General features: G+C 37.1%; 1 protein-coding gene across 1 annotated transcript in view; it reads right to left on the bottom strand.

The window, feature by feature from the left end:
• The window catches only part of USH2A (usherin), a 391,921-nt gene that overhangs the window by 99,775 nt on the left and 275,842 nt on the right, over positions 1-16,304 (bottom strand). Inside the window, exons 43-47 of the mRNA XM_087774988.1 lie at positions 13,534-13,697; positions 11,203-11,412; positions 9,639-9,841; positions 7,720-7,832; positions 1,224-1,422 (exon numbers count right to left, since the gene is read on the bottom strand). Coding sequence (XP_087631114.1) covers positions 1,224-1,422; positions 7,720-7,832; positions 9,639-9,841; positions 11,203-11,412; positions 13,534-13,697 — 889 coding nt within the window. The remainder of the gene's footprint in view (positions 1-1,223; positions 1,423-7,719; positions 7,833-9,638; positions 9,842-11,202; positions 11,413-13,533; positions 13,698-16,304) is intronic.

Genomic DNA, 16,304 nt, shown 5'->3' with positions numbered 1-16,304 from the left:
CATTCAGAGCTGCTCATCATTGTCATGTAACAGCCACCCCCTTGTAGCTGAACCTAAATAGATTTTCCATACTGGAGAATCTGGTCATTAAGCATTTAGCCAAGGAAGAATTTGGGGCAGGGGGGGAGCAGGGGAAAAGCAAGTCATGTTAATAACCACTATTTGCCATGCAGGGTTTGAGGAATGATTCCTCACACAAAGAGAAGCTTTGTAATTTTACTAGTGTTTTTGAAATTCTGCATACGCTTAGAAAATTTCCTGTGGCCTTTAAGTGGTCCAGTGCGATCACTTTGTGCCAAAGGAGCCATATGAACTACCATTATGTGCTCCACAGATACATGAATACTTGACCTGACAAAGTATCTCCTCTGGTAGTTTACGGTGTGTGACCTAAGGCATGCAGCTGAGTAAAACTGATTCTTCCAAGTGGGATGCAAGAACACATACAGAGATCTATATACATGTATACCCACTGTGTAATTTGGCACAATGGGATTGGATCAGTGGATTCAAGAGGTTGGTACTGAGATTTCTCACGCTTGCATTAAACGTGGCTTGTGAGATTTACTTTGGATCAGATACAGCCTAATTCCTTGGGATGAACATCTGCGCTATTCATGTGGAGCAAAGCTTTCTGAAGGGAAGAAACTTCAGATGCGTGCTTGTGAAGTGAGGTGGTCCACAGACTGGTTGGGAGCCTAAAGTCTCCATCCAGAGCTGGAGCATATTTGAAGGGTTTTTGAAAGACAGGTTCTGGCTTAGCTTCCTGTGCAAGGGATGTAGTTCGCATGCATTAAAACCACTTCTACCTGAACCAGCACATAGTAAATAAAAACAATCTGGGGATTCACTTCAGGACTGTGCTATTGCTCCAAACCAAAGTGTTCAGGCAAGACCCATTCATAAATGCTAATCAATTCATTTCTTCTGAAAGGAGAAATAAAGTCTACAATCCCAGACTTAAGACAACAGAATCGCTTGTCATCAGCTGACTCACATACACTGCTGGAGATTTTTGCACAGCTATCCCTGTATTGAGCTCAAACATCCATATTTGATTTTTAAAAGTTTCAAGACACATATCAGAGCCTTGATTTAAAAATATCAAAAGAAGCAGAATCCTCCACTTCCCTTCCCATGATAACTAAAGAAGTTAGGTTTACACACTTATTCCTAGAAGCATGATTTTTCGTTACATCACTAACTTAAGAATATACATGTACCTTCAACTCTGGGTGATAACATGCTTCTCCACAAATGTTTTCATGCTTTTTACATTCTAATGACATGCACATTGTATTACTTTTGCTGCTCCTTGGAGTCTTTGATGGGGTACAGCTCTGCCACGCTTTACGTAAGAGTTCATATCCCAGGATAATGCCATTTGGCTGTCCTGGTGATGCCCAGTTGATTTGAAGAGATCTACAATAAGCAGAAAATTAACATCTGTTAAATTATTGAAAGAATTTATGCTTCTATGGATACTTACATTAAAGGAGTAGCATACAGTAGTTCCATTTATACTAGTTCACATGGAGTGAAATATTTTGAAGTGTCCAAAATGTTCCTCTGGATAATGAATTTCACAGCTGCTTTAATAACCAAAAGGTGTAAAAGTTTGAAAAAAGTGTCAATATGTGCTAATACTCTGGGAGAAAAAATCACACATGCAATCAAAGCCCTCAAAGGTTGCTATTTAAAAGACATCTAATTCATACTTCTGGAAGCTTATGTGTAATAAACTTTCTAGCATTTTACTCGTTTCATTTCAGTGGTAGGAGAAAGGATTCAGCATGCCTTCTTGGTGCTACAGGAATGGCGTACATGAACTATTGTCAGGGCTGGCACGACTGTTCCATTCTTAGACAGGAACCTGGTAGAGGACGGGCAGTTGGGGGGCAAAAGACCAACCCTGCCCTCTGAGCTGCCGCTAGTGCAGCTTACTCACATTGTGCTCGGTCACCATTCAGAACAGATTTGTATTCATCTTGCCTTTTCCTCACTTTCAAAAACATTATACCAAAAATGTATGTTGCTTTGAAATGTATTCTTCAGCGCAGAATTAAAAGAAAGAACTCATCATAGCATCAGTAAGCACTAGTTCTCTTTTGTGCTTAAATATTTTCATTGACATAAAATTAGAAGTAAGAAATGCAAGTGTTTATCACAAGTAAGACTCAAAACTTCTGACTTTGAGCACAAAAGCATGACTGCAGCAGCCCACAAAAGAGTGTAAAAAAAAAAAAATCCTATTGTTGATTTCAGGTTTGATATCAGACCATCATCAGTTTAAAGAAGAAAGTATCTTAAGGGAAAAATCGTGTTAAACTGTAGTATGCCTGTCACTACTAAAATGTGCAGATATTGGCTCCAAAATCTAACTTAATATTACAATTAAAAAAAAAAAAAAGTCAAAAGGGACATTTGAAACAGAAATTTGCTCTGTCTTTTATAACATACACATTTTACATTGGCATTTCAAATGAGGACTTCATTTCTTGCATAATCACGCTGGAATGTTGTATAAGACACAAATTTCTTTCACTATGACTCTCTTTGGGTAGAGAGAACGAGATCCCAATGCTGCATGTAGATCAGTCGGAGTGATTGACAACATTGCATAGTATATACTTAGGCTCCAAGTACCTCTTCTTAATCTCCATGTCCCAATTACACAGCCACTGTCAGAATGACAGTGACATCATAAATTAGCATTAATTTAAAGTGAAAATGTTACAGCGAAACAGCAGCTGCTGAGATAAACTTTGACATCGTAACAGAATAAAAATAACTGAATTATTATTTCACTTCCTTGAGGTACAAACAGAGGAATACACACAGCAATAAGCCTTTGCAGAACAGGCATTAATGTCACCTATGAAGGAATAACTTCATAGGTGACTTGTAGAGTCACCATTATCATTCCAAGGTCTTCTTCTGAACCACAGATTTAATTCCATATTCCGTACATGGCTATTTTGTATTCACTACATATTCTATCACATGCACATGAACACACACTCGTGCACATACACACGTCTACGGTTAAATAACGTTACAGGACCTAACTTAAAAACATAAAAGCAGGAAAATATATTGTATAAACTTCAGAGAAAAGATAAAAAGAAGAGAAAAAGAAGGGTAGTACTTCAATCTTTATAAATGCCATTGTAACTCTCTTCTGGTCTTTGCACAGTATAGATCACAGGAGCAAAGAAAGCATTTCCAGTCATATTTTTGAACTATTTGCTTTCTGCAAGTTTCATTCAGACCCTCAAGGGTATATTTTCAAAGTATTGTGCCAGTTTTTGCAGTTTTGCAAGTCATATTTCTCTCTAAAACAATTTCAAATTAGGCCTAAGAATTGATGCAATGATTTGACCATTTTGCCTTTTCTGTGGAGTTCAGCATGTATTTCTTTCTTTTAACAAGCAATCACTTTATTATTATTACATTTATAGATACACACTTGAGGTGGGCATAGCCTGGTATCGTGTAAAGCTGCAGCTGCACAAGAAAATTACGTGGCATGGGACCTCACTGACCAGTGCCACCGAAAGGGTAAGACTCAGCATGACCTTCCCAAAACGACTCACAGATAAGCAGACTCCTTCACAATTTTATGAATGTTTCAGTTATGTCCACACCTTCTGATTGTGGTGGTTTTGAAAGTATCACAGCAAGAACAATGCATAGCTCAGTTTAAAAAAAATCAGCAGGGTTTTCACAGGACTGCAGAGGCTTTTTGACACCCCCTCATCTGAACAAATACCTGAGGCTGAGCTGAGAACTTTCACTTTAGCATGCATTGAGCTGTATCACGTACGGTGCATTTGATACAGCTACAGAAACACGGGGATGGAGCCTGTCCACCCTCTCCTTCTCCTCATCCCCAGTTACTCCATCTCAGGCAAACTGGAGTTGTGTCTATGCTGATAAGCGCCCACAGCCCAAACTAGAGAAACAGACTTGCAAATTCTGGACACAGATAGATGTACAACACCTGCCATGTGGCGTTTAGTCCTTGTCTGCCCAGAGAAAACTTCATTTCAAGCATGTGCCACTTATGATAGTTCAAATGCCATGAAAAGAACTCCTCCTGATTTTTTTTTTCCTCAACTCAGTAGTAAAGGTTTAACCATCAAGATTAAGAATATAGTAAGTCCTCACTTTTGAATATTGAGAGCAAATGTTGTATTAGTCTCATCAAATACAAGGCTTAAATTTAAAAAAATCACATCAAATCTCGGATTCAATGACTTTACATTTAGGAGCTGGAATTAAAAAAACGTCACAGAAAAATCACAAGATTCACCCAACATTCTTAAGATAGGGAACACTGCTATTATTAATGACCAGTGGATGAAATACTTTCCTCATCAGAAGATCACACATACTGAGCAACTGCTTTGGCATTATTGTGCAGGAATTAACTACCTGCTGTATCGTGGACTGCAGTGCTAACATAATTGGAGAGGCGGTATGACACAGTACAGAAAGTCTGATAAATAGCATTATGCTTCTATTGTTGCTACAAACTTCTTTGTGAAATCTTTCTGTGCCTTGTTTATCCCATTACTAGAGTAGGGAGAGTGATCAGGTTTCCTCCATGGGAACACTGCCTTGGACACTTCAGGTAAAGGGCTATAAAACTAAGCATACTTGAAAGACCTGACTTTTTATGTTGCCTGGACACACAGGGTAGACATGACTCCGCAGCAGTCTTCCCCAGCATTTCATGTTTATTCACATCAGTTATGAATCCCTTTCCTTATTTGTACTTTCTGCCCATTTTCCCAGTATGAAAATCAGACTTACTAGTCTTTAGCTTCTCAGATCCCCTTGGAGAAATCTGCACTACATTGTCTCATCTTCCATTCCTGCAGTACCAAGACCAATTTAAAGGATATTTTACACAGCACGGTAAGTTAGACAGTTTCATATTTGAGCTCCTTTAGAACTCATGAGTAAATACCATCATCTCAACAATTTATTGCTATATGTTTTATCCAATTGTTCTAAAATCTTTGTCACTAACATGAGATAGTTCCTCCAGCTCATTAACCCATGAACAGCATCTGATACAGAAATCTTCCCAGGCTCCGTGATACTGAACATCAAACCAAATAGTTCACCTAGCTTTTCTCCCATGGCTTTATCTTCTTTGAGCTTTCTATTACACCCCGACCATGGTTTCTGATTCCCCCATGGTGCATACAGGGCCCTCTCTTCCTTCATGAAGCTCGGAAGGATTTTCCCTCGTTTATGCCGCATGGTGTTTTCAGAGCCATCAACCTTTTAATTAAGCACTGAACAGAATTTTTAGCAGGGTTCCTCTGCATTGTGCCTCAGTTTTCTGAAAGGAACAAAGCTGCTACTAAGCATGCTGTATTACAAGGAACGAGAGAAAGAAGAAAAGTATTTTAAAGGGAAATGAACTATTTTCCAACACACCACGAGAATTTAATCTACTACACAAACTTTAAGTCAACATCCACACGCATACAGTACTCAGAGAACTTTCTAATCTGTGCAATAAAATACAATACTTCTCTATAGAGACAAACCCTGAGGTCCTAACTAAAAAAAAAAAAAAAAAAGCATACTTGATTTCAATAGGATTTGTTTCTACCGAAAGGTGGCCAATGCCACCCCCCTCCAAAAAAACAAAACCCAGACAAGAAACATAACAAACCAAAACCTGACTTTGGACTTCAGGACTGGGTCCTGCACTGTTTTCTATTTGAAGTTTGGCATTATAAAACAATCATTCCAGGACTGCGACCTTTTGTGCCAAGTTTCAGCCTGAAGCTGAGTTATTAACTGTAAAGGGTGGAAAAGTAAGGTATTTATAATGGCTCCGGTGGTATAACCTTCATTAGAACAGTGTGGATGGAGCTGCTATCAGAAAGACTTCTAAGAAGTTGGTGGGTGAAATTATAATTTATGTCATGCAGCACCTTGAGGCAAATTTTAAAACAATTATTTGTGAATGCTACAAAGACATTATCCTACAGCATTCTCATCAATAATACAGCCCCCCAAACTGATTCAGAAGAGGGAAAAACGCCATGATTCCAATTAAAGACAATAAACTGCACAGTCTGTATTATATCTTAGGTATCCCATGAGCCTATACTCTAGAAATGCCTTTTTTCTCTGTCTGATGACAGATATGTATTAAAATGTCCTCTTGTCTACACAAACTGTTCTTTTGCCCAAGCTTTTTCTTTTATGGAGGATAAATAAGCAAAATTCATATTCAGCCCAGCACCTGCTGAAGCTGTCAGCTGTAGTGTTTGTCATATTTCAATCAAAGCTGAAGCCAGCCAGTCATTTTTATACTGCACAATCCCTACATACTCGAGGACCAGAATTAATGAATTAGCTATTGATTAAATTCCACTCTAGCAAATCCACCGTGGCAAATAAATGAACTACCCGGGGCACGTGTAGGCCACGGCCAGACATGTCCGGGCAATCGATCAGTAGTTAGTATTCTTTTGGGATATAAGAACAGCTGATGATAATATGACATGTAGGAAAAGGCAGTGTAGAAACAGTCTGTTTCTGGCGGAGCAGATTATAAAGTAGGAAGGCATTTTTGATCCTTTTGCATTCATGTGTTATGACATATTTAGTCTATATATAATAGCAGAAACATGTGCAAGTGTTTGCAGTACAGACAATACAGACAAAGGCATACATAAGTTAAAGCCAAGGGCAAAAGATGAGATCCCGAATTGAGTTCTCATCATCAAACAAGCTTTGACTATATCTGTATGTGTGACAGAAAAATAGCAAGCTTAATTTCACCCTTATACAGAGACAAATGCTGAATTCAAGCAAAATGTAGAAATGATGAACAGCAAACCAAAGTCCTTAAGAGACTGGAGAAGCAAATCCATTCTTTTGGCCATTTCTGAAGGCTCAGATGTTAGATTTTTGTTATTTAAAAAAAGATTTGCTTTTCTTTCTATAAAAGAAACCCTGCTAACGAGCATACTCCACCAGAAGTGTAATAAAATCACATGAACAATAACATACACACAGGAGGCTAACTTTTATTGTTGGTGTAATTCTGAAAAATGTGTTAGCGAGCTTAGTTTTAGTCTGCCTTTGGAAGATATTAACTCCCAAAGAATCACTGTATGTGTTACTATTTGGCTGCTTCTAAGGACTGCAAATCTGATGCTCCCTTTACAATTAAGAAGTTTGCCCATGCCTGTGGAGGTAGTGGATAGGCAGATTGCAAACAGTGGTTCAAGGAGACATAGATATGCATGCCTTTTAAGATAGCTTACTAATTCTTACTGTTGTGGTAGGTGACTTTTTTTTTACGCACAATTATTCTAAGTTTCCATTATCAGCATCGTGCTGCTCCCTGAGCATTAATCTTCCTCTTCTTAACTGACAGCAAAATGTGATAATTTTCATTCCTCTACACTTCTTCTCTTAACTACATCCACTTTTGCTTTATTTATTATCACAGCACAGTGATACCCAAATGGATATGTACAACCAAGGGTGAGATTTCTTCAATTGCTCTTTTGGCCATAAACTCCAAGATCAAAAATAACAGCCATGAAATATGTTTTCAAAGTGTATACTGAATTCTTTTATGCACCTTATTCAATTGAGAGAAGACAACCTTACATTCTGCTCCCCATTCCAGCCACAAATAGCTCTGATATATGAAAGCCACCTATAGCATAGTACCTTGAGCCAATTATGTGAATAATGGGTGCTGACAGCTGCTTTGGCTCATCTTCCACAGTTGTAATCTGGGTCCCATTGCTTCTCACACAGGCATACACCGTGCAGGCTTCAATCTGATGAAGAAGTACATGAGTTTCACATACTCAGCTGCAGAAATTATTCAGCTCTGCTACTTGTTTAGACTTCTCTCTTCACCCAAGATTTTATTCTTTTCTATTTAACAGATCCCACACAGCAAGGAAAATACCGCAGCTTTGAGATAAGTACATCTACCAGAGATACACTGTGCTGTATCACATTTTCCCCCACCATTTTAAAAAAAAAAGGTACAGACAGCTCTCTGGCACTAATTGCTATTCTCTATCAAATTATCACCAACAGGGTTGCAGTGAACTTGTTTTTCTGTATGTGTATGTAGAATCTGGTACAAAACACTGAAAAAAATGTATTTTGGCTCGGGGCCTTGAGTAAGTTTTATACACTTACCATATATTCTGACATAAAAACAATGATAATTTTTCCTTAATGTTTTCTATTCCTTCATGTATATTCTGGAAAATTAAAAGTTAAAAATGCAAATAGGAATCATACACTTTGCTATGAAAAATGCCACAGAAATAAAAACTTATTCCTTCAATTCTTGGGATTACACTAAGCAGTGGCAAAGTGAAATAGCTAGTGAAGGATGGTAACATTGGTTCTGTATGGTCAACAGAGAAGTTACTCAAAAGAGCACAAAAAATGAAAGATAATGCAGTAAGATTACCAGTGAGATGCACATGCATCCAAGACAATATTGTTTCCAGGACAAGAAGAAAAAGAATCAAAAGGGGAAAAAAATTAAAACCAGCTAATTTTGGTTTTACCTATCACATTGATGCAAATATAAGTCCAGTATAAAGACTAGGAAAGCAGAAGAGAAGAATAAATAACATCTCAAGCAACAGAAGGTGGCCGTGGTAAATTAATATAGAAGGTCTATAAGTGAGGCAGTACACTGAATTTGCATTGTTATTGAGAAAAGACAAATGTGTTTCCAAGCGGCATTCAGAAAGTCATATGTGTATTCATGGATGGAGGTTTGCTGTTTCAGAGGGGCTGGAACATAGAAATCTGTTACAGTGTGCCTGTCTGTGATGTTTATTTATGGCATGTAGTAACTGGATGCAAATTTTCAGGACGAAGTATGCATGGTACTACTAAGTCCTTCTCATATATAATGCAAACGAAACCTGAACGAAATAGACAGGTATAGTTACAATTAAGTGTCAAACTGCATTTCTTGAATATATTAATACAACTTAAGGATAGAAAGATTTTTTTTTTTTTTTATTCTGCATGCAGTATTTTGCCGTTCATTAGATACATGAATAGAGAGGCAAAGAGAGAGACAGAGAATGGGAAACACAAAGAAAAAAATACTGTACTTATTAACAGCATAAAAAGTACTACTATGATTTCAGAGATCAGCTCTGCTTCCTCCTCAGAAGGATAAGGAGAAAAAAATGATAAAAGGATGACAAATGCAATATCATTATTTCTCTGTGCTGATATATTATGCATGCCTGATGTTTCTAAAACAATTGCAATTTTCCTTTAATGAGTAGGAGTAGAATCTTTGCCTCTTTGTAATATATGTTGAGGCTTTACTAATGTTGTAGCACAGAGCATTTAGGGGAAAGTAAATGGAGTTTTGATGGTTTGAAAAAAGATAATGGAAACTTGCGTTATGAAAAGTGTACACAGACCTAAAATATGCTGAAAATAAATTTATGTCTTGTATGTATATACACACAAACATCAGTGCAAATATATGTCCACGTATGTAAAGAAATTAATGAAACAATATTCCACTTGGAAATATACATATTTTATGTAAAATTAAAGAATATTACACAACCCAGAAAAGATATTCTAACCTGTATATCATATACAGTGAATGGAGACAAATCTGCTAAAAGAAAGGACCCCGGCTCGTTCATTCCAGTCTTGTACTGCTTATTATTTACATAGATAGAGTACTCTGTGACAACACCATTTGGGTTTGAAGGCGATGTCCAGATGACACGTACAGCTGTACTGTTGATGATGACAACCTCTGGAGGGAACATGCCCTCAGGCTCTAGAAATAAAGGAAGAAACTGAATAAACTCCAGCTGTCTCTGCAAAAGCACTTGTTTAACCAAATGCAGATTAGTATTTCGGTTTAGCAAAGGGTTCACTGCTTATCTGCTTTCCTCTGATGAAGTTATCACAGTCTGTAGTCTTCTGTAAATTGGCTTATTATACTCTCAGTTAGAAACCATGAGAGCTGATGGTAAAATGCTTTATACCAGCAGCATAGTGTCAATCATCAGTAGTATGTGGCCAGTGAGATACGATGATAAATGATTCACCTATCTGCACTGCCAACATACAAACATTATTTTTATGTCTCCCCAATCCTAATCCTTCCAAAAAAAGAGAAAACCAGAGCATTTTGCTTTTAAAGCAAAACCTGAGACCAAAATACTTTGTCTGGTGAAACGTGACGTTATCAGCCTCATAGCTGAAGCACTATGAAGCAATATGCAATATTGTCATTATGTAAATGGTTTTGAATGTTGATTACTATAGGTAATGAAGAAGTCTAACACTTATTAAAAAAAAAAAACCAAAAAACAAAAAAACCTTCCTTAGCGTTAAATTACATAATTATCTAAGCATGTCAGAAATAACCATGGAAAGACCTATTTTAATCATAAGAACCCATCTTTACCAGTAGAAAAATTGTCCTTGTGATCGATTCTATTTTACAAACAAAAGGTGCTGACCTTTGGCATCAGAAAGGAAATGGAATCCTCACTTAAAGTGCTTTGCTAATGACCTGGAACACTTGCTTCTGAGGTAATGATATTATAATGTTTATAATGAGACTTTATAAAGCAAAAAGATTAGAAAGACCATTCTAAACACATTTCAGATTCACAATTATTTTTTTTATTTTATTCCTCCCCCCACCCTTTCCCCCGCACTTGCCCACTGGCATAGAAATGACTCATAAAGAATTTTCTTTGAGGCTGAAATTACACCTAGAGTTTCTGGTGACTCAGGAAAGGCCCTTTGTATGACTGTCATGTCAAAAGCATATCGCTTCACAGAGCAAATCTTTAAAAAAAAAAAACCATTAATTGTTTCTAAATTCCACCATTTATTGATATGAACTCAGTTCCTAACTTAGTGCACACAGATAGGAGTATGCAGGAGCAGATGAGAACAAACTGGGTTAATATCTGCTATTAGAGCTTTTGCTTCTGTCTCAGTGGGACCGTTTATTGATCTACCACATGATGACAACCAGCACTTAAGCATTTTAGCGTTTTAGCCCTTTTTCCTTTTATACCGGAAATTTTATAATGGAAGGATGACTGATCTCAACCCTAACAAAAATCAATCAATTTCATTCTCAGATTTTAAGCCAAGCCGCATTCACTGCTAACCAACCTCCATCTGAAGTAGTCACATGCACAACTTCACTGTTGATGCTGTGGGCTCCGTTAAAAACTTGAAAAAATATCTGATACTCTGTGTTGGGCTGCAAATCACCTATGACTATAGAGTTTACATCAGCCTGGATCCTCAGAGATCTTCTATCATCAGTAGAATTCAAGAAGAGGGTGTAATATGCGACATCTCCTTGCAAATCTTGTAGTGCTAAGAAAAGAAAGGAAAATATTGGGGGATCAACCAGAAAAATATTCAGTCAGCAAGTTTTTTATCAACAACATTTACTGTGAAGAGAAAAAACAAATTTTATGCAGACCCCCTTATTTAAAAAAAAAAAGCAAAGATTCCATCAAGTGCCTTCAATTTCACCCTTATAAGTAGAGATACAGACTGCTCTTCCAAACTTGTCAAAATTGTTAACAGTTCATCATCCTATCTAATACTGGAGAAAGTTTTCTTTCTCTAGACATCACCTTCATGACAATGGAATCTGTGAAGTAAACAAATTAATAGGTGAAACCCACTGCTAGCAGTGGTGTGCAGACCTTGCAGCTTGCCACTGCAAAAGGATAGCTTTCACCCAGATAGAAGGAAGAGAGCAAATCAGATTGCTCTATGGCACTAGTTTAAGATGGAAGCCTCAAAGATTTTTTCCCTTTTTGCTCCTTCCCTTCAAAAAACACATCCCTACCCCGGACCAAAAGTACTGAATTCCTGTGTTAGTCCTCTAGCCATGAATAAGGAGCAAGTGCTTCTGTCTTAAATTATAATTATATTCAACTTTACACAGACGACCTTTTGGCCATAGTGAAAATGAAAATCTACATGTTATTATTTTAGAACAAGCATGATAGCATCATCTGCATGTAAAGCTGTAATATACTCAAAAGCATTATATTTACAGGGGAGAAAAACAACTCCTCACTTTTTTTCTTAAACTGTGTTTTGCCCAGCACCAGCTTCCCGACTGAAAGGAAGAAAAGAAACAGTACGATTTTCTGGCTACATGAGGAAGGACATTCATTGGTCTGAGCTGGTAGATAAACAAGGATTCCGGGCAAGCCTTGCTTCTCCATTTTAGTAACCCAGATATAGTCTGTTATCTTATCTGTCCTTTGTCAAACAGTTTAAGTTCAGATCAGATCAAATGCGGCTGCATTTCCAGTAGGCACCAAGATGAAAAGGCTAATTATGACAAAAACTTTAAGCACTGATACATATTGCTTTAGATGACAAACTGTACCACTGAACAGGACTCAGCTGACTGGGAAATAGCATTGATAAAAGCCAAAAGCATGTTTTCAGGTGTAATAAGTACACGGTTTTGTCATAGAAATTCTTAACCAAGAGTGATATGTTATATTTATTTTAAGTGGCACAGATACAACTCCTAAATCCTTAGAAGTCAGGAACCTTCAGTATGTTTTCCAGAAAAAGAGAACTAGCAAGGCAACTTACATTAAGGACTCCCGAGTTCTCAAAGAAAACAAGAAAATAATTTAAAAACTAATACTATGAAAAAACAAAACATGGGTATACAAAATAGTTAATATGCTTATTGCAACATAAGAAGTAATAAAATATGATAAATTTTTCAAATAACGAATGGCCCTGTCTTGGTGTTTAACCTTTGCATTCACAAACATATATGAAGAAAATTTCTAAGGTATGAATGAAAATAAAACCAGATTGCATTACCTACATCTAGAAGGTCAGGGGTTTAGATTACTAAGGTAATGAAACTTCAGTGAGCTGCTTCAGATCTATTACATTTGTCAGTTTTTATAAGCATGCATACTTCAGGCATGCAATTATAAAATAAAGAGGCTACATTTGTTGCAATTCAGCACCCAGTCCTTATAAAATCATTTGCATGTAAGTCATGAAGAAATTCCCCACTGCTGTATTAGCAAACCAGCTACAGAAATTGGCTAAATTCATTTTAAGGAGCCAAGCAAAAAGAGAGAGAAGGGGGATCCTCTCATCCTGAAGGAATGTATATGTAAATTTTCATACAAAGAGATGAAATATACCACAAAGACAACAGGATTCTGTGTACTACTACTTTATAGATTTCTCATGAGTTTGCATTAACTATTTCTTCACTTTCACTATTCTCATTCTGCAGAACCAGCATATAATAAATACAAACATGACTGAGAAATAGCAAAATGTGCACCTTTTTTTCCCTATTTCTTTCCTCTCCTTTCAAGGACACTTAGGTATATTATAAATCAAGGACTGTGTTTCCTATGAGAGCAAGGGAGACCAACATAAGTGATGGCAGGTTAACATCTAGTTACTGGAATAAATACTAAGCACACTTACTTGGTTTTGACCATTCCACTTCTACAGCAGTATGATTAACAGCATGTGCAATGAGGATACTTCCTTTCTCTGGTAATCCTGCTAAGGTAGTAGCTATCACTTCTTCACTTGATGTATATCCTACCTCGTTGTGCACTATGAGCTTGTACTCGTATGTTGTGTACCTAAGACATTTTAAAAATAATTAAATGGAACGAAAAATGCAGACGTAGAAAACATTAGCTGTAAACCTTCTGCCTGTGCCAAAGTTTTGCTGTTTCTTCCCTCCCTCTCCAACAAGTGCAGCTGCATGGTTTGCAGCAATGAAGACCCTATAAGAAGTGTGTATTTTTTGGAAATATTTCAGCACCATTAACATAGTAACAAAAATAAAACACATTATTTCACTTCGTCGTAGTTGTAGCTTCTGAGGTGTTGAGAGATTATAGCTCAATTCAATATGTAATTACAGCAGTGGCAACCTGCCAAAATTTGGATCAGAATTTAATCAAATGAGGCTTTTTTTCCTCTTTTGGGAAACCCATTGATTTTAACTTGCAGAGTCTCATTTGTAAAAGTGATTCACCACACCAGGACTCTCCTAGTACAAAAGCATCAAAAAAAGTGCCTAGGAATGCAAACTCATTTAATAAAGTAATTTTCTTCAGAACTGTGTATATTCAACTTACACAGTTTTATTAAACACTTCATGTATACTTAGTAAACCAAGTGACTGTCACTCCATGGTTTTTCCTCTATATCAAATCGCATATTAATGTAGTTTAAATGGGATTTCATAATCTCAAAATTAATTCCATCATAAAAAGCCCCCCACAAAACTGCGCAACCATGGAAACACAGGATCATCTTGTTCAAATTTTCACTGAAGCTGCAGCACTTTGGGATAGCTGTCTACAAATGCGATAAAGGAACATACAGTAAATGCCTAATATTTAGAGTTTTCCCTACAAAATGAAATCACTCACATAGTGTATTTACTTTTTTTTTTTTACTGCTTTACTATAGCACCTTACATTATGCAACCATCCAGTCTGATTTTCAAAAGAGCTAAGCTTTCACAGTCCCACTAAGAAGAAAGCAAACTAATGGGAGCTCACTAGCTCCAACTGTAATGATAAGCATTGTAGAACAGTGACAACATACGTAAGACATTTCCCTCTCTGCACTTCTGTTGCTTGCAAACATGTAGTATTCTCTTGGACATTGTAGCACAGGACCAATCAAAGATGAATGGAATCTACTCTTACAATTTAATGATGAGAATTTGAGATTCATTTTTCGATCCGTATTTCCAACAACGGAAAAAAAAAGAAGTTTGGCTTAGCCTACTAGAAATGAAAAAGCCAACTAAAAAAAAAAAAATCATTGTGAAAATAGACTTCTAGCAGGAATATAATAAAAAATTCACTAATTCTGAAACATGCTTAAAACATGACACAAATGAAAATAGATGCTGATACATGGATTTTCTTTCTGTGAAAAATAAGGCTTGCGTCTCTCTGCAGCATCTTCACTCCAGCCACACACTCATCCTGAGTTGTTGACTGCAAAAACATAGCTGCAGGTTGAAAAGAAGCGTTCAGGTGTATCTAAGGGTTAGGCACACTTTTCTGGCCATAGCTCATTCAACCCAAAAGGTCATTGTGCCTAATGACTTGTCACTGAGACCCTGTCAGAATTTATTGCCCCCTCTGAACTGCTAACATAACTGCTGCACACATCAGTGCTGCTGAAATGAGCTAAACTAAAACCAAAGGGAACTCTATGTAGAATTTCAAACATGGTTTAAGAAAGAAATGGACACTTGGGTGGGATTGGGTAAAGGAACAACTCCATGATCAGTTATTGCAATAGATGAAAATGAGCAGTGACTTTCAGCAAACAGGCAGTGACAAGCCACAGGCAGTAGCTCTTGGCTTGGTTTGGTCTATACAACAGTCTGGAGCAGAGGTCACATTCTGCTGGTTCACATCGTGCTCTGGAGGGATGCTCACACAGCTTTTATCAAAGTAGAAGCAACATACAGATATTTGAGGGGCAATGACTGACATGCAGTCCTCATAAAGCATGCCAGCACGCAAGCACAGAGAACACACACATCCTGAAACCATCCATGAATGTTTTCCCAAGACTTTACCTACAAAAAAACCAATGCAGAATCCACATTGAATCTTCCATTACAGGTTCTTAATGTGTGTGTTTGCTTGTCTTAAGGGTGGTAGCCTTGACTTGGAGGTGCAGAAACTAAGGTTGATCAAGAGCAAATGCTTTGTTCTATACCACACAGTAGGTCTGTAACCTACTAAGAAACAGAACCCTCCATTTCCCAACTCTCAACACTCCGCATTTAACTATAATGAAGCTAACACAAAGCTGCCTTTAATTAGATTGCTGAGAGTGCGATAAATACTCTTCTTGCCTTTGGAGATATTAAAGCAATTGTTAATTTGCATTTTAAAACCAGGTAAGAAAAACAATGCTGAAAACAAGTTTCAAATGTTTCCCAACTAGGACTTCTCAAACATTCATTCTGCCTGTGCTATGACTTTGGCAAGACACAAATCTAGAGCATATGTACACATAAATCTAAATGGTTTGATTGCATGAGCATATCAACGCTAAAATTTCACAAGATCTTTATTTTCATTTGTTTTTCAGAGTAAAACAATGTACGAGTCAAGAATGACAGACTAATAATAAATCCCTGCATATTAGAATGATTAATACCAAAGATGATGACAAAAAATATTTCATTACATAATTAATATGTT

Source organism: Nipponia nippon, unplaced genomic scaffold (genome assembly GCF_047370975.1).
Source record: "Nipponia nippon isolate SJK-2023a ecotype South Korea unplaced genomic scaffold, ASM4737097v1 scaffold_4, whole genome shotgun sequence".
Classification (NCBI taxonomy): Eukaryota; Metazoa; Chordata; class Aves; order Pelecaniformes; family Threskiornithidae; genus Nipponia; species Nipponia nippon.
Note: the sequence above shows the minus strand (reverse complement) of the source record. Positions and strands in the feature narration are given on the sequence as shown.